The sequence below is a fragment of the Coturnix japonica genome, chromosome 5, assembly GCF_001577835.2.
Source record: "Coturnix japonica isolate 7356 chromosome 5, Coturnix japonica 2.1, whole genome shotgun sequence".
Taxonomy (NCBI): domain Eukaryota; kingdom Metazoa; phylum Chordata; class Aves; order Galliformes; family Phasianidae; genus Coturnix; species Coturnix japonica.
The window spans coordinates 21,131,032-21,157,709 of NC_029520.1; the positions used below are offsets into that span (position 1 = coordinate 21,131,032).

At 53.7% G+C, this 26,678-nt stretch overlaps 1 protein-coding gene across 10 annotated transcripts in view; it reads right to left on the reverse strand.

Annotated features, from left to right (window-relative positions):
- The window catches only part of DGKZ (diacylglycerol kinase zeta), a 41,388-nt gene that overhangs the window by 4,930 nt on the left and 9,780 nt on the right, over positions 1-26,678 (reverse strand). For 3 of the 10 annotated variants that reach the window (XM_032444801.1, XM_032444804.1, XM_032444802.1), the window contains exons 2-27: positions 14,251-14,359; positions 13,956-14,051; positions 13,060-13,137; positions 12,678-12,734; positions 11,259-11,327; positions 10,726-10,797; positions 10,179-10,457; positions 9,717-9,812; positions 9,385-9,467; positions 9,217-9,277; positions 8,706-8,819; positions 8,175-8,315; positions 7,738-7,816; positions 7,391-7,446; positions 6,426-6,488; positions 6,103-6,176; positions 5,876-5,987; positions 5,379-5,578; positions 5,154-5,254; positions 4,943-5,022; positions 3,960-4,004; positions 3,620-3,689; positions 2,251-2,291; positions 1,599-1,789; positions 1,061-1,092; positions 231-271 (exon numbers count right to left, since the gene is read on the reverse strand). In XM_032444801.1, coding sequence (XP_032300692.1) covers positions 231-271; positions 1,061-1,092; positions 1,599-1,789; positions 2,251-2,291; positions 3,620-3,689; positions 3,960-4,004; positions 4,943-5,022; positions 5,154-5,254; positions 5,379-5,578; positions 5,876-5,987; positions 6,103-6,176; positions 6,426-6,488; positions 7,391-7,446; positions 7,738-7,816; positions 8,175-8,315; positions 8,706-8,819; positions 9,217-9,277; positions 9,385-9,467; positions 9,717-9,812; positions 10,179-10,457; positions 10,726-10,797; positions 11,259-11,327; positions 12,678-12,734; positions 13,060-13,137; positions 13,956-14,051; positions 14,251-14,359 — 2,440 coding nt within the window. Of the gene's footprint in view, positions 1-230; positions 272-1,060; positions 1,093-1,598; positions 1,790-2,250; positions 2,292-3,619; positions 3,690-3,959; positions 4,005-4,942; positions 5,023-5,153; positions 5,255-5,378; positions 5,579-5,875; positions 5,988-6,102; positions 6,177-6,425; positions 6,489-7,390; positions 7,447-7,737; positions 7,817-8,174; positions 8,316-8,705; positions 8,820-9,216; positions 9,278-9,384; positions 9,468-9,716; positions 9,813-10,178; positions 10,458-10,725; positions 10,798-11,258; positions 11,328-12,677; positions 12,735-13,059; positions 13,138-13,955; positions 14,052-14,250; positions 14,360-14,573; positions 19,634-22,028; positions 22,121-25,282; positions 25,382-26,678 lie in introns of those variants that run through there. The other 7 variants (XM_015864511.2, XM_032444803.1, XM_032444805.1 and 4 more) reach the window with 7 other exon arrangements.

Consider the following 26,678-nt stretch of genomic DNA (forward strand, 5'->3'; position numbering starts at 1 on the left):
GGATTGACACAGAGGTCCAGATGAGTTTCATTTCTCATCTATAAACCCCCAAGCCCTGGCACCACATCCCTGGGGGTGTCCACTAGGTTGTTTCTGGAGAGGAGCTTTGAGGACCAAGGCTCCTTGCCAGGAGTCTGCCTGGCTTGCACCCTCTGCTCCTGGTTGGGCACTGCATAGAGGAAAGGCCTCACCAGCAGCGGTACGTCAGAGCACAAAGCTAAAGTGCCTACCTTGCTGAAGTTACCACTCTTGGCAGCTTCTATCAGGTCATCTGCAAAGAGAGATAGGTCTGGATCAGAAAACTCCATCCGTGATGCTATTTATCTACCTGGGGAACCAAGAGTTGGGCACCAGAGACCCAAAGCTGTCAGCTGAGCTCCTCCAGGTGCCAGCCCCTTGTTCTCAGGGTGAACAACAGCCAGGTTGATTTTACATGACTCCTGCACCCTCAGGAATGTGAGGGAAGAAGAGAGGTATATACCTGGGGGTGCAGCCAGAGCTTGGCCCCAGTGAGATGCGTGCAGGGAAGCAAGGGATTCTGCCCATGGACAGGATGAAATGCAATGGACACGAGGAGCAGATCTGGGTGTCAGCCAGCAGCCAGAATGCGTCTCACCGTGAGTCACTCACACGTCCAGGCTCTGAGCTCTGCTCAAGCTCCAGGAAACTCTTTCCATTTGCTCAGTTCAGCAAGGCCCCTGACCTTGTGCTCCCACCTCCCGAGCTCCTGCTGCGGCCTGGCAGAAACAGCCCCCAACCCAGCCAACAGCACACAGCTCTGCAGGTGGGGGATTAACCCCTCTGCCATGCCATTTCCTGCCCTCGGCAGCCGGGGGAGCACCTGGCCAGACCACTCCACAAATCATCATCAGGTCTCTGCTGCCTGCCTCTGGGGTCACCCACCCCCACCTAGCACATTAGCTGCAGGGCTCCTGGCTGCACTTCAGAGAAAGGACGGGCCAGAAACCAATGGCAGGAACCCAAAATAGTTCAAACTGAGAGGAGGCAGGACAGATTGAGAGCCCTGCTTGGCGCCTGCAGTAAGGACAGACGAACTCACCTTTGTGCGGGAGGCAGAGCTCAGTGTCAGCACTGGAAGAGAAGAAGAGAAGGTGTAAGTAACCCTGCCATCCCGGGCAGCACATTGCCTGAAAGGTGTATGTGGCGAGTGGAGGGACAGCTGCGGAGGTGCCTAACTGTGGCACACCTCCAGCCAGCAGGAGAAGCAGGCCGAAGGATCAGCTACCTTCTGACCATGCCATCTGCTTCTTCACTGAGCTGGGTTCTTCCCCATCCCCACTCCCATTTCCACTGCTGCTCTCAGCACATCACATGGACCAGGTGCTGGAGCTTGGCCCCATGGCTGAGTCACACTGTGATGCTCCACTGCCTTCAGTGCACAGCCAGCACTGAAGCAGGGATGGCAGGACAACATCCCACCCACCTGGTCTAATTTGGCAGTGGATTCTTATTCAATTCCTGGGATCCCATCTACAATCTGGCCTAGGGATCAAAGCTGCGAAACCAACTACAGATTTCCTATTGCTCCTCATCCTTCCTGAGGCCCAGCACCCCATTTCCTCCCACTGCAGACTCACCTGGGGGCAGGAGAGCAGGGTGGAGAGGAGGAAGAGGAAGGGAAAGCAAAATGGTGCCCAGGAGGTGTGGCAGATGAGTCGACAAGATCAGGCATGGCAGGAGATGTGCCTACGGTCTGGGTGATCACCAGCTCCGGGTCCAGCACATAGAGCTCATCCTGAGAGATCTCTGTCACATAGTTGAGGTGCTCCTGGAATGCAAAAGTCAGCCTCTTCAGAAGCAAGACCTACATCCATATAGCTTCATCTCCCATCCCCTCAAACCCCACACCTTGCATCCCACAGGACTGTAACTGACTGAAGCTGAGAGGAAGGGGCACTGTGTGGAGCCTCAAGGAGTCAGACACGGAGAAAGTAAGGGAGCTGCATCCTACCTTGTCTTCTCCTGTGAAGCTTGTCATCACCAGTGCCTGAGGCTATGGTCAGACATGATTTTCCTGCCTTGTTTCCCTCAGTCCTCATTCCAAGCTGGCACAAACCCCATCTCTTTTCAAGAGAACCTCTGACCTTCACAGGATTTCTGCCTCAACCCAGAGTGCACCCCGGGTGATGGCTGGAGGCATCCCAGCCTCAAGCAGTCGGAGTCGCTTTCAGTGACCCTTGAATCTCCCCCACCTGAGTTTATGTTTCAGGCTGTTTTTCCCACACTCACCTGAGCGCGATCTATCCTGTAGAATCGATCTGCTGTGGTTGCTGCAAGACAGGGATAGAACCAGACAGAGTGATTCTTGGCTGCCCAGGCAAGCTTGCTTCAGTGGGACCCTTGGGGGCCCAGGGAGTTTTCTTTGAAAACTGAGTGGGGACTGCCCGGATCGGATTAGAGAAGTGAAAGAGCTCCATCTATTCTGTCCTGGCTGAAGATTTACAGCCATGGAGCTGCTGCTGAAGGCCTGTAATTCAGCTGCTTTAACAAGCCTGTGCTGTCTTGAATGAGGCGCTGGCTCCTTTCCTGACACATTTTCCTGAGCTCAAAACCTGCTGCTGGGAGACTGGCTGGAGGAGGGAAAGCAGTCCTAGGAGGGACACCTGGGAGCAGCCATCCCAGCAACCCCTTGTGAAGGGTCTGAAGGCCCAAGGGAGAAGCAACATCCTTTCAGCCTAATATGAGGCTTCCCAAGCCCGTGTTGCAGCCTCTGGCTGTACCCAATGTCCCTTGAAGGGTGAGAGGGACCAACACGCATGCTGGATATCTGAGATCTCAGGGGAAATACAGCAGCATCTCCAACGAGAAGGACAGTTTTCCCAGGTGACCTTCCAGGACCTGTGAAACATCTGCATTATATCCTTTACCTGATCAGTAGTGACTGCCAGCTCTGGATACAGGTCTGTTCTTCCCAGTCTAGGCAAGGGCTGACTCTTGCCCTTGGCTTTCTTCCCTGGTCCTTGCTAAGCTCTCCTGCATGTAGGGCTAAGCAGTTGTGTGCTGTCCTGAGTACACCAGAGGTGGACAGCTTTGCTCTGTCCTAAGCCCTGCTGCTGGCAGTTATAAACTCCTCTTGCAAGTCAGGGAGATGAAGAGTCAGTGGCAGTCACTTATCTCAGCCAACTTCCAGATACACAGATACGGAGAGCTCTGACCTCTGGGTCAGTGAAGGCACAGGGAGAGAAGAAAGCTGTTCCCAGAATGGGGAGAAACAGCTGGAAACCAGTGGGGAAACTGTCCCCATACCTCCAGGATACACAAGGTGATGTCTCTCTCCCAGCTTGCTAGAGCATGGGGGCCCCCTGCCTGCACATCACAGAAGAGCAACCCCACCAGTCCTGAGGACACTGAACATACCCTGCAGAGCCATGTTCAGCTCTGGGGCTGGAAAGCAGCAGATACCCCTTTCCTGACAGGCTCCTCACTCTACTCCTGGGTAGCTGCCAGAGGCACAGCCTGGGCAAAGAACTGCTGAACTTGGCTGCAAGGATCCCAGCATCTTTGAGTCTCAAGACCCACGTGGCTCTCAGTGGCTTGACACTAAAGGTTTGTCTTGTCATACTCCAGACTTATGCACAAAGCAGATGATGATACTCACAGTCCAGGAAGCACCATTTTGGCGACAGCTTCTGGGATGACAGTGTCTTCGGTTTGGTTCCATCTCCTTCCTGCATAGAAAAAAGAGAATACAGTGATGTCTCTTGGCCCGTCTATTCTCTCCCCACCTTGTCCCTCCTGCTTTGGGAGGTCCCTGCATATTGGAGGGCTGCAGGCACTTGGACAGAAATGGGAACTTCAAACACAGTGATGGAGAGCAGCATGGGTCAGAGCAGAGCTGACATACCAGCTCACTGGAGAAGTGCCAGAAGATGAGCCCACAAGACAAGCATGACGCACATGACAGATGGGCTTGAGGGATGGTGAGATGCCTTACACACCTGAAAGAGCAGGCGCTGCAAAGCAGAGGGCTGTGGAGAGAAATCCTGCAGAAAGGCAAAGTGTGCTGTTACAGTGTTTGCCTGGGCAGCCCCCTATCCTTTCTTTGGTCCCACTGAGGTTTGCACTGTCGCCCTACTGCAGATATGGCAAACAGCTTTACATATTGCCAGGCCAAAGTCTCTTCCCTGATCCAGAACCAGAAAATACAATTGAGCTCAAAAAGAGAAAAGAGGGAAAACATCAGGTGACCAAGGAACATCAGCAAAGCTTTGTGGTATCCTCTGAGCTTAGGAGTCTCCTAACCTCCTATCTGAGATGCCCTAGGCTGCAAGTGCCAGCTCACTGTAGACTAAGCAAGGTTCTGTAAAGTGGGAGAAAAATGGATTGTGCAGTAAAACACCAGGAGCCACACTGTGGACTCAAATGGCATTGCTCATCAGGAGCAAAGGTTATGCAGCCTGTGTACAGGTTGGGGATACACCTTAGCATACTGGCATGAGCACTGAAGTTATTACTTGCAAATAAAGAGTATTGGGAGGGGGAAACAACCTAAATCCAGGCACCAGGGGAGAAGTGGAGCTGTGCCCAGAAATGCAGAACCTGTAGAAGGCTGAAAGGAGGTCGAAGGAACAAAGTGCAGCAAACAATTGGACAGAGGAGAAGCCTCCCCAGACACCTAGGAGGAGGCAGGCTCTGTGCTGGCTTTTTCCACACAGAATCTCTCTGGGCCAGTGACACTTGGGGCCTGGAGAAAAAGGTCAGAAGAACAATGCAAAGAAATAAGCTGCTGGACAGCAGGGAAAATCATGCCATTCAGCTCAGGAACCTGCCTCCACCATGCAGTGAAAGCAAATCGTGAGCTTCTACCAGAAGCAGGAGTGTGTGTGTTGGTGCAGGCAGATCAAGGCAGTCTAGAAATCCTTCTTCTGATTCCCTCCAAACTCAGCACTCAACCAGAACCCCTTCCCACACAGATCCTCACCTCCTGCAGCCTCTCAATTTGAGTCCGGCACAACTCCAGGTCACTGTCACCTGGAACCACGATGATCCCCAGTGGCACAGCTGCAAAAAATGGGACACACATACAACTCAGAGAGCAGACTGTGCCTGATCCCCAGCACCTCACACAGCTCAGCTGCAGGCACTGCTGGACTCAGAGTGCCCATCCCTCTGCTACTCAGCTGGTCACTCACAGGCTTCCTTCAGCTTTTCCTTGTCATAGTGCAGTGCCTCATAGTCTCGCATGCTGATTCGGCTCACTCGGATTCGCAGCCGCTCCGGCACTGGCTGCTGGCTACATGCCGTGGGGAGGGAAAAGAAAAGGGATCAGAAGGTGATAACCCACTTCTGTCCTTCCCCTTCTCCATCCACCCCTTCTGCTTTGGACAGGAGATGACAGACTGATCTGAGGAACCTACTCGTTGAGCAGAGGCATGGAATTGCGCCGCTTGGTCTTCTGCACCATGTTGGCTTGGTTGCGCAGGGAGATGTGGATGCAGGAAGCTGCCAGCTTGCAGGGTTCTCCATCTACCTGCATGGGGATGGCCTTTGACGTGGTGAGAACCACCTGCCGGCACTGGCACAGCCTCTCTCCGTGGCCACCCACCTGCAAAGCAGCCTGTGAAAGAGTCCAGAGTGAGAGTAGAGCACAGACTGAGAGATGGATGGGGCAAACATCCCCTATCAGCCAGATGGTGAACTGTGTTCTGAAGGTTTGGGGCATGATCTCAGTGGGAAGGAATTCACAGAGACCAGTGCATGACAGCACTGCCTAAATCTGAGGCAAAAGATAATGTCACACAAGCCAACACCACAACTGCACAGAGGAACTGAGAAGCAGTGGGGCTGACATTCCTGGGCAAAAGGACTAGTCACTCCCCTGGTTGTGAGCTACCACCAGCACCAACAAACTCACCAGGGATGTCATGGTGAAGCCAATGACTTCAATGCAGCCATCATCATGGCGCTGCGGCTCAAAGTCGTGGTGCTCTCCAGGGTTGCCCCAGGGCATTGTGCCTGCACAGTATCTGTGAAGGGACAGAGCATGTGGACACATGGACAGGGATCCCCAAACCTGGGCACAGATCTGTTGGATGACAGTTAGTAGCCCAGCACACTAGGGAAGGTCCTGGGACTGCTCACCTGGGGATGTTCAGGAAGACCAAACACTGGGGCTTCAGGTCCTGGATTTTGGGAGTCAGGTCTGTGCCATCACACTGGAGGCAAACACAGGGGCACTTAGGTTGCCATAAGGAAGGAGTCTGGCCCACCCTAGCTATCCAGGGTGAAATAGCCCCCCCCTCTGCTCCTCAAAGTGACCATCCTCCAAGACAAGGGAAGGTGATGTCCCAAGGAACGCACCCTCTCCCCCAGCCCTAAGACACTCACTGTGCTTAGAGCAGCTGCTCCCCATTCCCTACACAGTTTGCCCCCCTCCCTGGCCCAGAGCACTGCTGCACACTCACAACCAACTTGACGTGCTTCGCTAAATCTTTGGAGCTCCCTGTGAGGAAGTCGGAGAAAGCCGTCTGTCAAGGCAAGAGACAGAGTTAGTGCCCAGACACTCACTGAAGTGGGTATCCAGGAAGCCTGCCACCCACCTTCAAACCCCAGCTGCTGAGAAGAGTAAACCCTCTCCCCGTTGACTGGCAGAAGCCCTCTTCTCTCACCCTCCCAAAACAACCTGATGCATTCCTCTTGCCAGTTTGCCTACCAAAAACCTTGGGACACCTCACAGCTTCAGTAACACACCCAAGCATTCCTTGCCAGCTCAGTCCCTGTTTCAGGGAAGGTGGGTTTTCTCTACTGAGACACTTGGGTTACGGGAGACAATTTCAGTTTCAAGCATAACACTGATATGACTATTTAGAGATAACAGGATAGGGGAGATAGGTGGGAGATGTGAGATGGTGCAGAGCAGCACTTGGCCTTCAGTACTGATAAAATACCAGTCACCCCACCACTCGGGTAGGAAGGTATACTGTGGGTGAGGGGACAGACAAATAGTTAAGACAATAAGATGCAAAGCTCTGGAAGGCATAATTAGCCAGGGAGCTGCAAATGGCTCAAGGTTTAAAAAAATAAAAGACCAAAGTAGCCTGAGGACTCTATAGAATGGCTTCCCCCTTCCCTGCGGGAGGGCCAGCCTTCCTGAGAACAATAGTGGCAGGAGATCAAGGGAGCAACTGTACCACAGGCCAGAGAGGAAGCTGCAGCACCAGCAGTGTCTGCAGCCAGGCAGAGCTGCAGCTCCCAGTGCTGCAAACCTTCTCCAGCACCTCTCCAGCTTCAGGGACAGGGCTCAGCTTAGGTGTATACAAAAGCCACAGTAATTCAGAGGAGTGAAATGAGGTAATGGACAGGAGCTGGGGCCATGCCTATGTTCCAGCTGAATCCACATGGGCATGCCTAGATATCCTCATGCACTCACCCCAGCATAGAACATTTTATTCCGAAACCGACTGTTGAACTTCTCTGGATTGGCCTCTAAGGAAAGGAGAAAAAATATCCAAGTCATTGGCCTGAACATGTAAATATTTTCCTCGCTTGCTCTCCCCAAACATCGCTCTCCAGCCAGCCTTGGCCAGGACAGTTCCCAGCTCACTGCCATTGCACACATCCCTCTTTCCCTCAACAATTCCTCTCATCCCTCTGATTTCACCTCTGTTCTGGTATCAGTTCTCTTGTCTACTTTTCTGAGGAGCATTTATGATGTGTCTCAGAGGTGTCCCTGACTGCAGACACACTGCAGCCCTGCTGCACCCTGATGCCACGTACCTCTGGATTCATGAAATTCCAGCGTCACCCGCGCGTCAAAACCAAGGCTAAAGTAGTTATTAAAGACATCCAAGGGAAGCTGAAATGGAAGAGAGGAACAAGGTTGGAAATCCTCATGCTGGCAGAATGAGGCTGCCAGTGTGTGGCCACTGCAAAGACAAGGCAGTCATGCACTGTGCTCACGAGGGTGAGTGGGAACTAGCCGTCCCTCCAGGACATCATAGAGGTGACCAGTCTGAGGTGGTGGGCCAGCTCTTTTCTGCTGTTCTGTCCTCAGTGGCCTCATGGCATTGGACAGGCCTCAAGGCAGGACAGGCAGTGTCCAGGCACAGGAGTTGCATGGGCTTATGGCAGCACCCAGCCCACCCACTGCCCTGCATAAGAGTAGCAGACACTCCTGTGGAACAGGGAACAAAGGCAGAGAGGAGATGTTTCACCTTGTCAGCAGCTGCCTCATCCTTTTCCTCAGGGTTTGCTTCAGGATTTGCTTCCACATGGAGGTTCCAGCGATCAAGCTGCACAATGTTCCCATCTTCCACATGTGACAAGATCTTGGACAGAGGCTCATCTGTGTAACCCTAGTGAAGAAGAGAACCCGGTGAGTTTTCTATCTGCCTCCCAGGGGTGTCTCAGAGACAGTGGACTGTGGAAAACATCTCAGAGGAAAGTATGTGAAAAAGAGTTTCTACTTGAATGCACAACATCCAAACGGGACTTTACATTTAAAAACAATGCATCTTCATTCTAGAAATCTCCCAAACGTTTGAAAAAAATTATTGCCTTTATTAATGTTCTAATATATTATAATCTAATTCAGAATAATTTGAATGTCAGAAGAACAGTAATGTCCAAAAGGCACTTATTATTTTTTGGTCTGCATTTAGGAAAAGTTGGTGCAGATGCACCAGACGAAGTACTCTGTCCAGCTCCAGCCCTGGCCATGGTTGGCTCTTCTGCCTGTCACTTACCCCACCCCAGTTCAGAGTCCTGGCCAAGTCATTGCCTGTCCCCAACGGCAGGATGGCCACAGGAGGAGGTGGGTTGAGGCGCAGCTGGTCTAGAATGGAGAGTATCCAGCCCACCTGTGAAAGAGAGTGAAGAGGAATAGTTGGTTATTTCAGAGAACAAGAAGCAGGTGAAGGTGATGTGGAGCACTAGCCATAGCCAAAGAGGCAGAGACAGGATTCCCTTGCTACTACAGAGACTATTCACATTCTTTAATACTTCATATGGGTGCAGCAGGAGATACAAGCAGCCCCAACGGGGACACTGTCCCCCTGAATGGGCCACAAATGCAGACACTCCACACAGCTAGACCACCTGGGACCTGTGCATGAGGGGATCTACAGCAGCCAGTGCTACCAGCTGTATCACAGACACAATGTGTATGTTTTTGCCTTGTTCTGAACTACAGTGAGAAGGGCTGCCAAAAAGGTATTGCAAAGGGTAGTGTGGGTGTGAAGAGGCTGGGGGACTCACCGTGCCATCTCCCCCACATGCCAGGATCCGTAGGTTGTGGACCTTGCGGTACAACTCCAGCCTGTGGAAAGCAAGAAAAGTGAGGAGGGGAGGGCACAGACACTGAGACTGCAGCCAGGAAAAGGTGTTACTGCAGGAGTAAACTGAAATACAGCAAACAGTACTCACGCCTCCTTGGGACCGCCCTGGCTGAGGTCGAAAACTTGCCGTGGGTTGAGATACCACATGAAGGACTGGATGATCTTGGCTCCCTAGGGGGATAAGAAAGATTTCAGGTAACAAGCAGTGAACAGTGGGAAGAAAGCCTGGTGACAAGTCAATACAGAGGTGTTCTGGGATACTCAGGCAAAGTCTGGGTTAAGAGGGCAGCACTGGAAGCAAACAGACAGCAAAGGTTTCTTTTCCCTTTTGCAGCTGACACATTACCAAAACTGTTCTGAGCTCTCAGTAGCCAATGGCAAAGAGCTGCCTTCTCAGGAAGATGAAGGGCAAGGCCATACCTGATTCCCACCACTCTTGGGGTTCACAAACACCAGCAACGGCTTCATGAGAGGAGCTGGCATGGGTTTGATGACAAAAGGTTTCCACCTCCCTTCCTGCAAGAAACACCGCAGGTCCATTAACAGACTTAGTGAAATGCAAACTCCTACCTCCAGCTGAGCCCTAACATCACATAGGTTAGGAGTGGAAGGAAGAGAATATCCTCACCACTCCATAAACCTAATAGCTAAGATATGCCTTGCCAGCAAACATAACTCACCTCCCAGCCTTTCTCATCTCTGTGACACCCTCTGAGATCTTCAGACACTCCCAAAACACTCTTTGTCCCAGACCCCTTTTCCTCTACCTTATACCTCAGTGCAGACCCTGAAAAGAGCCCTTATTTCCCAGTTCTGCTCCTCACTGTCCAGCACCTCTACCTTTCCAACACAAGGTCACCCCCAGCCCCTCTTATCTCTTACCTCAGCACCCTTTTTGCTCAATTTTCTCTTGAATGATGTCCTCTTCTTTTTCTTACTGGATTTCATTGGATTCTGAAAAAAAAAAAACGAAACCCAAACACTATAGAGGAACTGCTGGGTAAACAGGAGCCATGCAAAAACACATGAACTGATATGCCTTACCTGGGGCCGTCGGACCCGCAAAATCCAGGTGGGAGGAACGACGACAGCAGCATGAGCCCCTAGTGAGCAGGGCTCTTCGATGTGTTGCAGCATGAAACAGGACACTTTGCTGTGATACTGGAGAAGCAGAGAGACAGAGAAAACTCAGCCTACTCCATTTCTCCTTCCAGCTGCCCTGTGCCAGTGAAAGGAGAGCTGCAGGAAATGATGCAGGAGTTTTGTAATGGAAAGGCTTCTCCTAGGAGGCACTAAGAAAGCTTCCCATAGCAGCTCCCAGCTATGTTGGTAAGAGTAGCTGTAGTGGCAGGCTGCAGAGGATAAGCCTGGGGGTTCCCAGCAAAAAGCAGAGGTCATTAGAGCAGATATTCAATGGGGCTTTGCTCACCGCTTGCTTGCACCAAGAACAGCTGATGGCTACAATCTCCTTACTGTGGAAGGCAAACTTCTGCTGGAAACCCTGCAGAGAGAAGGATAAGAGGCTTAGGGAATTCCCTTACAGCTTTTCACCGTCCAGAAGGGCTTTCCAAGATACATAAACAAAGAGAACATGCCTGCAGCTGCAGCCCTCTAGATCCCTGTCAGATAACCCCAACCACCACACTACAGCACCAGGGAGGTTGCTGTGCTCTTTGCAGGAGCATCTATATTGCCTAGGAATAGTGAGTCGGGAGGAATGGTGAGTCCCCTCTAGGACTGATGGGGCCCAGGGGGAGAACAACTTTGTACGAGTAGCACTTATGTAGTGCTTCACTGTGTGAAACAGGCCATGAGTCTTGGTTTAGCTATAGGCTGCTCCTACCTAGCAGGAATAGCGTTATGTTAGGCAGGAATTCTTTTACTTCCCAGTCCTGCTATTGCCCCTTGTTTGATCTTAGCTCCCCTTCAGGCTGAGGAAAAACACACCAAGAAGCCTCTCACCTTGCCACACTGCCGGCATTTCCCTTCCTGTCGCCTCCGATGCACCCAGTGATGCCGGACAACTATGGGCTAAAGGGAAAATATAAAGAAAAAAAAAGTGAAAGTCCCAATGCATACAAAGACACAGGAACAGGCAAGAGAAACAGACACAGGCCAGCCAGAACCTCTGCTCTTGCAGTAAGCCTGCTGCCCATCTGCACCAGCACCTAACCTCTAAGAAGGCAAAGCCAAAGAACTTAGGGGCACAAGACCAAATTGTGGTGCTCACAAAAGAGGAAATTAAATCAAAACAAGATAAAACAAAGAACCAAATCAGAAAGGAAGCATCAGAAATTGAAGATAGAATCACAGAAAGCGAACAACAGAGTGGGTAAGCAGTAGACTATAACGTTACTCTGGCCATAAATCACATCTTTATCTCTTAATATCTCTGACCAGATGACATGAAGTGAAGGGTAGAAAAGATGCCAGTGCAAAGTGAAAATCCCCAGTGAGACACAGTTTCTGCACACAGCAAGATGATGGGAGTGCCTGCAGCCAAGTCAACTGCCTGCTCCTAGCAACAGTATTTTTCAAGGAAAGAAGTAGCCCCAAAGCCCCCATGCCTTCTCCCCGAATAAAATCCTGCTGACCTGCTGTAAGGAGAGGAACAGAATTGCTCATGGGTACCTTCTCCCTGCCCACAGCCTCACTGATGGTAGAAGAACGGATACCTTACAGTGTAGTCTTTGAGTATTGTAGGGGGACTGACCCAGGCAGCCAAAATTCTGGAAGAATGCTTTTCTATGTTAATGGGAGGCCCCTAGGTAAACTGAGGAGTATTGGAAAGAGGCTGGAGGATGAGCTACAAAGGCTGGCAGGTGCTTCGCCAGTGCAGCTCAGCAGAGAGGTCCCAGGTCTCAGCTTGCACCCACTACATTACAGCGCAGACAAAACAGGTCTAACAGCACCACCATGGGCACCTTCCATCGCTGTATGGAGCACCCGTAGCATCCAGGGCAAAGCTGAGCAATAAAGCAAGAAATGAGCCTGCACTGCCCCCTGCCAATCCATGGGAAACTTGGGGAACTGCTGCTTGCCACAGCCTCCTCTATTGACTTGGACATCAGCAAAGGAAAGGTCCTTTGCCCCTCTCAGGAAAACCTGTTTGCATGTTCCTCCCATGCAGATACAGGAGCTAGATAACATGCAAAGCAGCAGATGCTTTGTCTTTTGCTTGCAGTCTCCTCTCTTCTTACACTCAGACTGTACTGCTGCTTGGCAAGGAAGTATTCTTTACTGCACCTCCCCTCTGGAGCCAGAAGGCAGAGCAATGCCAGCACTTTGACAGGCAGCACGCTGGCAGCAGTTGATCCCTTTGCAACCAAACTGTAAAGGCAACAGCTCAGCCATAGGCAGCATCCAAGGCTCATGTCTCACCTCCCGTACGTTCCGAGATCCTGACTCCCTGAAGGAAGGTTTGCAGCGGAAATTTATCTGTGGATTGAATACATATGATAGGAATCAGTAAAATCACCACCAAGAGGAAACCTACTGGAGTTTATTTTACTATAGCAGAACCTCTGGCAATGTTCAGTGCTTGACTGCAAAACCCACCACCTCTGTCGCCACACAAAATGGGTCCAGGGGTCCCAGTTGAGTAATTAGCGCTCCTTTTGGTACTGTCTCCTCATAGGACCCCTCCTTCCAGCAACACATTTCAGTTTCCAACCCTCCTATGCTACCCCAGAGAGATGAATGGCCAGTATCAGACTGTCAGAGCTTTGCAAGCCACAGAGAGGGCTTAACAGGTTTTACTCACTTTCTCCAGCTGTTCTATGCAGGGTGTATGCACTATGATCTTGCATGCTGCACACTTACGCCTGGAGAGAGGTTTTTGCTGGAGGATGAGAAAATGGGAGGAAAAACATGCATGTGAACAGCAGGGTAAGGAGGCCAGAAACTCAACCACTTCTCACACTTCCTTCATACATTTCAGGATGTAAAAATCAAGTACAGGAGTTTCATACAATCTAGACACCTCGCCAGTTACAGGATCTAAGTATGTGCCTAGAGCAGATGCTCCTGAGTCTGCAGCACAACAGGGAAGTGCTCTCCCACTGACAAAGCAGTCCTTGGCTCTTCTGACACTGCCAGAGAACAACATAGGACATTGTTTGGGAAGCATGTTCGTGGTCTGGCCCAGAGCTTTGGCTCATCCAGAGGCACTATGAGGCTAGGGGGCAGGCACACGGTAGCATCAGTGCTGCACATCCAGCACCATGAGCAGGATTGAGTCTGCAAGCAGGGAGAGAGAAGTGCAGCTATGCTGCTGCAAGGCCTGTTGGGGCTCCAGTACAGCATGCAGGGACAGGAGACAGCAGACCTGGATCTCCACTCATTCTTCCCCTCTGTTGTAAGTTTTTTCCAGAGAAGCTGAATTCAGATTCTTCCGCTAAGCATGTGTGATCCCAACAACCTCTCCCTGCAGTGACCTGCAGCTGCATGCAGCCCTGCACTGGGCACCTGCTGCAAACTGAATGGCAGCACTGGCAGACACTGGGCATGCAGCGCTGCAGCACACAGAGACGGAGGAACACGTCTTGCCAGCCCCCCAGTTCTCCCAGCACCAGGGCCTTCTGGGTCTCTCCGCTGGGTGGCAGCACAGCACGCAGCTGAGGAGCACGCAGGGGATGCGGCTGACCCCAGGCGACTTACCAGCAGCTTGGCCATGCAGTTCTGCTCCCCGACATAGCAGAAATCCCCAGAGACATTGGTCTCAAACCAGATGTGCTCCCCATAGACTGCAGTCTCCTGAAAGACACAAGACAACGTGCTCCTCTGAGCATCCTCAAATGATCACCCTGTCCCAAACTGCTTTGTGCCAGGGACAAGTTATGGTGGCACAGTGAAGGCCATAGAAGTGTCAAAGCCGAAGTCACTTTGGAAGCCCGCTGCATCCTGGCCAGGAGCCTGTCCCACACAACGCCCAGCAACACACACCACCACTTACGCTCCAGTCCACAGTGCTGCGTATCTGCCTCTCTGACTCGTTCCTCAGCGCTAGTGCAGGGTTTGGCTGGGCTACCATGTGCTGGAGGCTGGACTTGGCAATAGCTTTCCTGGAAAACATGGGAAGGCCAGCTGTTAGATCAGGAGAGGAAGAATGGCGTGTCAAAGCCCACCGGGCTGTCAGGTAAAAGCCCCGGGGTGCTTCCCCAGAATGTTGTGGAGCCTGAAGAAGCCTTCCCTGGTACACATAGCCCTGCCCATCCCTCCCTGCCCACCACATCCCCCCTTCCCAAAGCATTGCCTCCTGCGCACCGCCATACATACAGCAGCCTGGGGCTCCAGCCGTCGGGGCAGCAGGCTGATTCTGGTCCCAAGCACTCGGGGAGGGCAGCCCCTGTGCACTGCTGGGCCAGCCACTGCGTGTGAGTGGTGGCCAGCAGTCCAGGCCAGAGGACATTGCTGGAGCGGCGGCGCTGGCTGAGGCGACGGTAGCGGCCCGGCAGGCCATGGGGAGCCCGGCTGCAGCCAACGTCAGTGGGCAGGCAGTGGGAGGATGTGCGGCGCAGGCAGCGAGGGCCCCGTGTCAGCAGCCTGACCTGCAGCGGCCGCAGCCGTGGCAATACGCTCAGCCAGCTCTCCTCGGCCCACCACCTGCCCCGATCCAACCTGCCATCGCCATCCTCTGCAGACCAGGAGCTGGAGGCATCCCCGGCACCCTCCTGCCCGGTGGGGAGGAGGCCGGCCAGCAGCACGGAGGGCCCCAGCAGTGTGGCACTGATGGCTGGCGGGCAGCCCCCGCGCTGCTGCACGGCAAAGCGGGGGCTGAGGCACGGCGGTGTGGTGCTGGAGCGACGGCGGGGACCACGGCGGCGGGGCAGGGGCAAACAGGACAGGGCTGGCAGCGGGGCCCCCGAGCCACGACGGCGCTGGGCCAGTGAAGCGGAGGGCAGCCCAGCCTGGGAGCGGCGGCGGGCCTTGCCCGTGGGCACTGCCAGCACACTGGCACGACGTGGGCCTGGCAGCCCCTTCTTCCCAAAGTGCCTCTTAAAAAACGTTTCCATTGTGCCTGGCGGTGGGGCGCTGGCTGTTGACACAGAAAGCAGGAGTTAAATAGGCTGCCCACAGATCTGTGGGGCTGGCGATGGCCCCACGTCTGCAAAGCAGGCAGAACAGCTGAGCTGAGAGCTGGGTGCTATGGTGTTGGGTCCAGTCCCTGAGACCCACTGGGAGCATCTGGGCCTCTCTAGTTCAAAGCAAAGCTCTTCCTTAAGGCAGTCTATGCTTATTTTCACAACTTAGCCTGACGAAAACACCCTCAGAATCACATGTGAGATCGCTCCACGGATGAGCTCCTGCCCTAGCAAGGCCATCCCTACTCACTGCCCCATGCTATTTGCTCCACTGGTGCTGGCACTCCTCGTGCTGCAGCTGTAACAGTTCCGCACAAGCAGCAGCAGGCCCACAGAATTTGTGGCAAATGGAAACTAAGCACTAAAGAAGAAAAACAATCAGGCACGTCAAAGCAGGGCAGGCACATTTAGTGGAGCCTGGCTGAGAAAGTTGGAGCGGAGGAGAACTAGGAAAATCGTCCTATCTGTCCTGCTCAAAACTTCCCTCTCATTTTGGAAAGAGCTTTAACGGGTCTCTTGACCTTTTCCTCAGAGCTCAGTGTGTTGCCAGGACGTTGCAGCTGTCTGTGAAAAGCACTGGGCCACAGATGGAAGCTGCTGCAGCAGCGGTTTCAGCGCTCTCAGCTTAGCATGCAAAGGTCGGAGCGGAAGGAGCTGACTCTGACTAGCACCAGCACTCCCATTCTCCAGAGCTAGTGCTTCTCTTCCAGCCAATCTGTTTCAAGGCTCTAAAGAGCACGGTAGAAGCAAATTCTGGATCTTCAATTGCTACAAAGGTGGGAGATGGAAAGGTAGGGCTTGGTTCTGCCTCCAGCCTGGTTATGCAAGGAAGTCTCTAGTCTCACTGCCAAATCTGTACTCAGTAACATCGGACAAGGAGGGAAAAAAATAGTGATGCTCTCCAGTAGAATGTGCAGTTCAGAGAGCAGCATTAGGGGAGTTACAGCCTTGCTCAACTGAAAGCAAAAACGAAGTACCACCTCCTCAGAGGGATTTCTCAAGTTCCATCACAGCGAGTAATGCATGTACACCCATCCCCACCCAGTGTCTAGCAAGTTACCCATCACACCACCGAGGCCCACAAGGCTTTTCCAGAGGACTTAAGCATGTCTTATTGACCAGCCATCTTCCAGCCTGTCCCTGTCACTGCAGCACTCCATTCCTGTCCCCTTCTCCCCAGCATCAGTGGGATACTGCAATGAATTGCATCATCACCAACAGGTGTTAAAAATGACATGAACTAATAAAACATGTTAAAAAAAAAACAAACCATGAGAGATAGAGCTGCCTGAGTGTGGCAAGCTTGGCCAGCTTAAGCTGCTGGGAGAGGCACAATTGTCCACCTATGCCCTGAGTGAGCTGAACGGGTGGGGTGGTTCTTTCTGTCCCAGATATTCCACCAGCATGTAGCTAGTGCAGTGCTTGCTGAGTTGCTGCATTGGGCAGGAAGATCTCTCAACACAGCTTCCTTCCTTTTCACACCACATTCTCACGAGGAAACCTGCTATAACACCCTTGGCTTGACATTTATGTTTGGTTACTGGCTGATTACGGTCTTTTTTATCTCCAGAGCTGTCAGAAAGTGGCACATGGACTCACGCTCCAGACATCAGCAGTGAAGGTTACTGCTGGGTAATCATCTGGCAACCCATAACAGCAACACGTGGCAGCAGCTCAGATCTGATGGTGAAGATATCCCCACTGCTTGCAACTGACTTCCAATCCGAGCTCAAAATGGTACAGTGCAGGCATTGAGAGCTGCTGCTGACAGTGCAGATGGACTGACTGACTGGAGTGCCCAGCACTGATGTGCACCATCTGAGATGTGTGCAGAGTGGTTGGGGAACCACACACCAGAGGCTGCTGAAGGAGAGCTGTGTCCTGGCAGCCCCTGGCCTAACAATACCGACATTTCTATGACCTTCTGTGAAAAGACTGTTGGTAGTTGAGTCACAACAGAGAACAGCTCATTGCTTCTCTACAGGCTGCATCACTGGGCTGTTAGCTCAAGGGGCTGGTTGGAGGCAGCCTGGCATCTGCAGGGTAGGAGGAAAAGGAAATACTGTTGCACGCACTGGGACATCAACACCACTTGCATGCAGCTCTACATTATCATTTCAATCTCCTTCTGTGAATAAGGAAGGAGTCAGCTTGTGATATGCAGATGGAGCTTTTGGTAGGATGTTTTTGAACCAGACCCTTCTGAGCTCCTCAGCCTGGTGTGCTCCCTACCTCGTGCTGGTGGGCTGAGACCTTGCTGAAGCAGGAATGTATCCCAGTCTGTGCTGCCCTGCAGAGCTGGGGTGGATGAAGGTGCTGCAGGAACCCCCTGGGCTCTCAGAGAAAGATGCAGCCCTGTGCTCTAAGGACAGACCTAACCTCAGTGGCAGGATCTAAATGCTCTTGGAAAGCCAAGCAGTGACTAAAGAGGGAAAACTTGCTTCTTGTGACATCAGTGGACACAGGGCTCATGGATCGGCTGATATGGGCACCCTGATCACCCAGCAGCTATCACTCCCCTGGTGGTGACAGCAACAAAATCAGGTCAATTTCTACACCTGACCACACCATGTCCCTCAAGGCATAAGCTCTAAGCTCTACCCACATCACAAAGAGTTTCTTGATACTCAGCTCCATTACTTCACTTTGCTCCAGCAGCCTCAGGCAAATCTCTGGGTACTGTGCTGACCATGCCCTGTGTGTCCTCACACAGAAGGATGCAGTGCAACGCACTGCTTGGTCCTCTTGCCTGTGCCATCGTTCCCACCATCCCTCCAGCAGTCTGGTGTCCTCCTGCCAGTACCCAGAAGAAAATGGATGCCAGCCAAACAAGCTTCAAAGCCTAGAGAAAGTCTGGACTTGAAAAAACCATCAGCTCCTCCAGACCTTTCAGCAAGCCTCTTGTTATTTGACTGGAAAGCATTTTTTCCAACCACGGGGCTACAGTGAGGGAAATGAGCCCGTGTTTCACCCTTCTCCATGACGAGAGTCTATCCTGGCTGAGTCTGCGAAGCAGTACTTGCTGTGGCAGCTGGGTGGGTGCTATGGCACCAGAGCTGGTATCACGCAGACAAGAGCCGGTCTCAGTTTACAAGCTGTCCTCCCCAGCAATGACAGTGACTTGCACAGCTCAATCCTGGGAGGAAGTGTTACTAACAGTCACCTGTGTGTGATGCCAAGATCTCCTGAGCTCCATGCAGCCTTGTTTCCCATCCCCAGCTTGCATGCTGCAGAGGAAGTGCTTTTGCTGGACTGGGAAGGGAATGTGCTGGTCAAGACATGGTGCAGCCCTCAGGGCTGTGGTTGCAGAGAGGTGAGCAAGTTCCCAAGCTCTGCATAGATGGTTTCTACCCAAAATTTCCACTCCAGCTGTAATCTGTCCTACATCACAATCCAGTGGCAGATGCTGCACAAGGGGCAGGGCTACGAGAATGAGAGCTCCAAGGAAGAAAGGTCTGAGAATAGTCAAGGCAGAGGCACATCAGCTCTCAGACCAGAAGTGAGGGTGCACACAACCCTCGCCAGCATGGAGCAGGACAGCAGCAGTGACTGCCCATGGGCTGCGTGAGTCATTGACAGCTGTCATAGTGGGGACAACAGCTCGTTTCCCAGCACTGTCAGCCCCTCTGCCTTCCGATTCATCACTGCAGCTGATGAGTGAGTAATTCTGCACTGCTCATAGGACTGAGATGACCAGAAACACATCCGTCCAAACCACAAGCCTTTAACGTGTGAGCTGTGGGTCACGCTTACCAGCGCACACCTGTGGCAAACCATTGCCAAGGACACCTTCAGTTGTGTCATCACCTGAAGGCAGCAATATCAGCTCAGCCTGTGTGTACCATGAAGTCTTTGTGACAGCCTGTGACACTCTGCAGCACAGACAGAAGGGAGCACCAGGGCACAGACCCAGCACAACCGCTCGTCCAGAGAATGAGGCACAATGAAAGCAAAACCTGCAGCCTCCTGCTGCACACATACAGGCCACCTTGCAACAGTGCCAGCGCAGGGATCTGATCCAAGAACCCGCAAGGTCTGACACGTTCCATACAATGAATGGTAATGGGATCCCTGCAGACAACGGCCAGAGGGAAAACTCACTCAGGTGCTCTCTTTCAGGGGACAATAATTCTGCAGCACAGCCTGGCACCCAGCTGGCAGCAAGGACTTGGTGAGAGGGCATGGGGTCAGCACCTTCCTGACGGCCAGTGCCTGTGGCAGATGACCACACCAAGGACGGAACGAAGCTTTACAGGTAGCCACTGCTAACCATAACCCCTTACCAGTTTCAGTCTTTCTGGATGCTCCACCAGGAGCTGGGGATGCCATGAGCAAGTAGGTTAAAGCAGGACCCTCACCGCTTCCTTCCTGCCTGGCAAAGAAAAGATGACACCCATCTGTCATACCGCAGCCCCTGGCCCTCCACACTGACAGTTTGTCCCCAAAGGACAAAAGGCACTGCCTGGAAGCATCTTCACTGACATTTTAATTAGGAGCTGTTGCAAAATCCCATTTCCCCAAACAACTAGAGCAGGAGGGATGGAGGCAGCAACAGGATGCTTGCAGCTGCCTTGTGCAGGGCTCAGAGGCAAGTGGGAGAAAGGAAATGCAGCTTTGCAGTTTCTCATGGGAAGCTCGTCCAAGGAGCAAAGCAGTACTGAAGGAGCCACCCAAGCCCACACAGCGATTTGAGTGCAGTCCCCAGCGCTTGGCCGTGCCTTGACCAAAATAAGACAAAAGGGACCAGCTGTCCCACCTCCTGGCAAGCCCTTCACAAGATGCACAACCAAGTGTTCCCGAGGTCAGGCTTGTTGAGAAGAACAGGGGATGGGAGCAGAAGAGTCTGAGGCTTGTTTTTTGTTGTTTGTTTGTTTTTAATACAGTTCCTTGCATAATCCCACCTCCCGCTGGTGGCAGCTCCACCCTGCCTCTCTCCATGCTCTGGCCCCACCACCCCTTTGCTGCCATTTGGCACCCAACATGACCCACACCTTCCCTGCTCCTCCTGTCCCAGATCCCAGGCAGTACCTCAAGGCTGGGGGCTCAGGGAGGGGGGCTCAGAGCACAGCGCCCTGCTCAGTCCCACTGCCAGGTTCCATGTGCCGCAGTCCTGCTTTAAGGAATACCTGCCAGGCTAGCTCAGCCCCTCCACTTGTGCTTCATAAAGTCAAGAGTTTGCCAGCCCTAAAGCTCAGAGTAATCTTCCCATTACAGCAATGTGATTTCCTTCCCGAAGTCTATGGAAGATGGAGTTTTGTCTTCATTTAAACTAAAGCTGTCTCCTTGGAGGCTCCTGGGCTGAGCCTGCACATTCATATCCCTTGACAACTTTCCACCATCATAACATTATGAAGTTTATTTGCCACTGCGCTAAATAATCTGCCTCCTGGTTATCCAGAAATTGGGCAGCGCAGATTTAAAGAAGCCGCTGCTGTTTGGCTTCTATTCTGAAAACCAACCAGCCACAGTGACAGCCTGGGAAGGTGAATTATCCTTAATGAAGTGCAGAGGGTGAGCAAACATCAGAGCACGAGGGTCAGGCAAGAGCAGGAGATGGGGCAGCAGCAGCTCACACAGTTTCTATTTTGGTTTCATCAGCATTGCCCGTGACCCAGGCTGTGAGGGATGTTAAAAAGTTCCTTATCTCTCAGAGATCCTTTTGCAGAACAGCAAAGCAGCAGCGGCTCAGGCCAGCCTTGGCAATTTGGTTGGGCCATCTGTTTCTGTAGCAGATGCCACAGCTCCATGCCTCTCTGCTTAAAGGGAAGCCAAGTCCCGCAGTCCAGCTGGCACTTCTCAGATCCCCCTACATGTGGGAAGCTAGGGGGAAGCTCCCCAGCATGGTGTCCAAGCAGAGGACTGCACAGCAGACGGAGGGAAGCAGCATGAAACAAGCACAGGGAAAAAGCTCCAGAGTGAGGGACACAGAGCTAAAGCAGATATGCAGCTCCCAGGTTGGAAGTGGAGGAGGCTGCACAGACCTCCCAAAGGCATGGAGCAAAGCCAAGGAGAGACTCGGACTCTCAGTTACAAGCACTGATAATGCGGGGATGAGGCTGGACACCTGCAGCAGAGGAGCAGAAGGGAGTCCTGTTGCTCCCAGTAGAAGCAAAGGGTGTCACCAGCACCAGGACAGATACCAGAAGCTCTGAAGTCTGTTGTGCCCTCCCCAGACTATTCTGGGGCCAAGTGGCTGGGTAGGGACAGCCTGGCAGGGCACAGGCTGACTCCCCATTCCATTGGGGAATAGGCAGGTTTATAATATGCTGGTGGGATATAGCCCGTGCCTTACATGAGCAGCTGGAAACCCACTTCTGGCAGAGAGAACAGCAGCCACTAAGTGCCACAGAGTTGGGTTTCACGGAGCCCCTCTGCCAACCCCACTCACAGCCAAACAGCTGCAGCTCACCCCAGCCTCTGGGAACCAGCACGGCTGATCAGGAACACAGCTGATGGCTCAGGAGTCTGCCCCCCGCCCCGCTTCTCCTACAAGGTACATTAGGACATGCTGCCTGTTCAGACTGAACCCACCAGCTCCAGGCTAGCTCTCCCAGCCCCCCATTCTCCCAGCGAGCACAGCCAAAAGCAGTGAGGTGCAGGAATGAGGAGCAGGAAAGAAGGGCAGAGCATGAGGTAAAGCCTCTGTGACCTGATCCAGAGTGGCGCTGAAGTCCCCGCAGGTGACGAGAGGGCAGCAGTAGCTGCGGAGCACCGTCAGGCCAGCCCTCCCCGACCAAGTCCTAGTTTGGCGAGCGAGCGCTCCGCTGCTCCCTCCGCCTCCTCCCCGCTCTGCAAACCCTGACAGCGCTCATTAAAATAACCAACTGCACTTCCTCTGCGCACAGCCCCAGTCAGGCTCACCCCTGGTGAAGGACACACAAGAAAAGGGGGCCCAGAAAGAGAAGGGATCCCCGGCACCCAGCCGCTTGTCCCCTCGGATCTGAAACCCTGGTTTGCCCCTGCAGAACATGCAGTGCTGGGTGAGTGTGGAAGCACGGGGCTTCCCTCTGGCACAGGCACTTGGAGGTGACACCCCAAGGTGATGTTTCACAACCAAACCCTTTCTGCGAACATGGGATGCAACAGTTTCTCTGGCAGCCATTCCCTCCCTTCCCCTTAGGGCATCCTTTGTGCAGCCCCAGGAGCTGGCAGGAGTCCGTTCCCTCCCCATGCCGTGGCAAGGGCCGTGCCAGTGGCCAAATGGCTCTGAGACACCCACAAGGAAGGAGCCCCAGACCCCGAAGCAGCGAGTGCTGGTGACCAGTTTGTGTGAGTCACAGTGGCCCTGCAGCTGGGACCTCCTCGTCCCTTCACACCCTGCCTCCTCCCGGCTGCTCGCTCCCTGCATACATGTCATGGCTAAAATTAGAGCCAGAGAGCTCTTTCTCCGCGCGGGCGTGCGAGCCTGAGTGTGCTTGGACCGTGCCCAGCGCTCTTCGGGGACCGGGGAGAGAAGACAGTAAAACGACAATAACAAAACGTCAACAGAAATCGCTGCCAGAGTGGCAAAGGCGGGCAGGGCCAGCCGTCCTGTGGCTGTGCTGCCGATGGGTATCACAGGAAACCATTAATCAGAGGGGAGCCAGGCCTGAGGGTTCCGACACAGCTCTGTCACACAGGTGGAGCACGCGGCGTTTGCAAAGCGGTGGGAGAGTTCACATTAGCAAATGTCAGCGCTGCTGCCGGACTGTTTTCAGCCCTGCTCTTGTGCTGTTGGCAGCTGGAGACGCCCGTGCAGGCGGCAGGAAGTGTCTGCTCGCTGAGACCAGCTCTGTTCTCCCTCTGCTCAGATCCAGCAGCCCCTGGCACCAGGCAGCTTCCTTCCTCCTCCTTCCCCAGGGCCGGATTCCAGCTCTGCCCTGACCCCAAGGCAGCAGCAGGCAGAGGGACAGCTGCCCCCGGCAGGCACCTGTGACTCAGTTGACCTAGTAGCTGCAACCAAAGCCCCCGGAGCAGAGTCCTGTGATGTCCCTGCTGAGATCTGCTTGCTGGGGCTTAACAGAGTGCCTTCCCATTGTATTTACCACAGAGGAAACCAAAATCACGATGTGACTAGCTGTCCATCTCCCTGTTAACAAGCACTGAGCTGCGCACAGCCCTAAGCCCAACTTCCCGCTGGGGAGATGCACCCAAATTCCACAGCAAGCAGCAACCATGGCCAGGCCCTGCAAGAAAGGAGCACAGCCAGAGAACAGGGGAAAGGCTCAGTGCTGTGAGAGGCCAGGACCCCGCACTGAGCCTGGGGCAGGAAGGCATCTTCTGTCCCCATGTCCCCAGCCTCCACCAAAACCCCATGACTAAGTTCCAAGTCATGGGCCCGAAAGGCGCTTGTTGGCTTAACTGTGACCCTGTTGTTGGTATCTAGTCCCATCTGTGGCATCACTTTCACCATGCAGCAGTGTTACTCAGCCTTTTTCTGCCCGTCCCATGTACAGACTCAGCAATGCTAAACCCATCACTTCTTGGTTTTGCAAAAGGTCAGCTTGTCCCCGTTACAAATGGTAGGGCAGGAAGAGAAGCTGATTTTTTCCTCCACCCTTTTTTCTGTGATTGCCTTCCGCATGTCTGCCCTCACGTGTTTCCTCCTCTCTCCCTCATCCCCATATCCTCTTGCTCACTTGCCTCACACCCTCTGACGGGCACTTGTACAGTGAAGGAGACCCCAGGTGAAACATCACTGCTGGGGCAGTGCGAATTGCCTTTGGGATGTGGGCTGGTGCCCTGCAGGCTGGTAATCACAGGGCCACCTTGCTCTGCTCACCCTGTTTCACTGCTGCCAGCAGTCCCCAGCACCAACCTTACTGCTTCAAAAATCATGGGTTGCACAACAGGTGCTCCCACCCAGGAGCCACAAGGGGCATGAAGAGCCCATGCCATGAAGGCCCAGCTGCTGGTCACTGCTCTGCTACCTTAGCTGCCCAATCCCATAGCACTGGGAGCTCCCCTTGCAGAGGAGAGGACAAAAAATGCAGCAAAGGCCCATGAGCAAAGAGACAGGGCCTGCAGAAGGGCCATCCCACAGTACTCAGACCAAGCAAGTGCCACAAAAAGATCCTTAAAAGCTCTTCCCTCCGTAGTAGCCCTCCAGTACACAGCACAGAAGAGCAACCATGCCCTCTGGTGTTCAACCCACAGTGCTTTGGGCCTCTCCAAACCCCACTAACACCAGTGTGCAGGAGCAGAGTGGCCATACTGGTACCAAACCTCCACCTGCAGGAATACAGCACTGCTGTGCCCAAGGGCTGGGAGAGCTGGACACTCTGTGATGAGAGGCAGCATGCTGGTGATATGCAGGATGTTCAGAAGCCAGAAATGGTAAACAAACCCTTAACAGGCCAATGTTCCACAGGCCACAGGGAGCAGAGAAACCTGCCCCATCCCCTCGCCTCCCTAAGAACGCTCACAAGCCCCCTCCATGGTTAGTTTCAGTGCTGGCTCCCACACAGCAACCACATGGCAGCAGTCACAGTTACTTCCCAGGCCTGGTTTCCCACCCCAGCTGGCATGCTCAGCTCACTGAACTTCAGGCTGCTTGGCCACCCAGATAAGCCAAACTCAGGTCATTGAAGTGCTCAGCTAGCATAGGGCCTGGTGCTACAGCCCTCATGCCCACGACAGCCAGGAGATGGAGGAAGAAACCTTCAGCATGCCTTCACTGGACCACCAGCAGGATGAGACTGTCACATTAGCAGAGGGAAGTCTGGCAGCGAGCTGCCCTCGGGTACAAGGTTAGTGACACACGCAGCAGGCAGCAGGCAGCAGCCTGGCTTTCGGTGGCCTTGGTTAGCACAGGAACAGGAGGGTGACGTGGGGTGAGACGTGGGTGGGAGGGAGGAGAGCTCTCTCTCTGCAGCAGCTGCTGGAACTGCACAGCCTGCGCAAGCCAATAAAAATGCCACGTACTTATACACGGCTGGCCGGTGCCTTATCCTTCGGGATCCCCATCGGCCGGGCTGGCTGCCAAGGAGACAAGGGAGGACACCTTTGTGGGGCAGGTGGAGTCTGGGGACACAAAGAAAGTGGTCAGCACGCCCTCCCATCCATGCCTCCAGCCACCCAGCACACTGCTGCCCTGGCAACATCCCATCATCCCTGCATGCTCTCCCCACAAGCCTCGGTGTGCAGCCGAGGTAGCAGCACCTGTATCACCTCCCCAGCTTCCAGTCGCGGGGTCTTACAGGCATTCCTGGGGGAGGGTGCAGTACCCTGCTGGAGAGGAGAGGCCTTGCCTAGCACCACGCTCCCGCTGCTGGGGCACAAACCCAGCCCAGGCCAGTCACCTCTACTCCAGGGCCAAAACAAACACCACAAGAGCCACACACAGCCTGCTGCCAGGGAGCTGCTGCGGGCAGCGGGACAGCCAGAGCCCAGGTACTCCCGGCACCCACACTCACCGCTTCAGCTTCTGGTACCCCCAGGCCCATGGCTGAGGGCAGAGGAAGCGCAGCTAGGGGACCAGGGCCACACCGGCAGCAGGAGGCAGCCTCATTCATCTTCCTCCTATGCCCTGCACCAGCTGGGTTACCGGCAGCTTTTGCACCAGCCGCCAGCACTGGGCAAGGATTTGAATTTCAAATAAATTATGAAGGCACTTGACAGACCTCACATGAAGGAGCATTGTTTGAGCAGGGCAGGGCAGGGTGGCCTGCCTGCCCCAAACCTGTGTGCAGGCACCAAACCCTGCCGGTGCCCACAGAAGGAGCAGTGAGCAGCACTGGCCAGGAATAAAGGCCAGCGTGGGGGGGCAGGACTTTCTTCAGACCCTGTGCCATGGGATGGGACCCTTTCCCGTGTGCAGCAGCAGGCAGGCATGCACAGCCCTGCCAGCAGATCCGCCGCTTAATCCTGCCATCTGCCAGCCTCCATTGGGAGCAAAATCCCTGCAGAAAACAACCCCACCACGTTTCAGCATGCCCCACGCGATGTTCCCTTGCACGGTGACCTCGGGTCTGTGCGGTAAGAGGCTTAACACTGAATCCCAGCCAGGCCAGGACGGCAAGGCAGGACGAGATACAGATAATCTGATGGAGAGGGAACTTTCACACGGAGGGGCTGCATGTGGCTGCAAGATCAGACCCCAGGCAGGTTAAGGTGCTCCTGCCCTGTGGTTCCCCATCTTCCCCACAATGCTGGGGAGTGCGGCCTCTGCCCCAGCCTCACACCTGGCTGCCAACGGCAACTGAGAGATGGGCCACATTGGCACCCACATTTCCTGTGGGAGACGAGCTGCGCCAAAACAAGGGGAAAACCCTTCATAACGAGCCTTTTTGTTAGCTTCTCTGACTTCCTGGGACAGAAA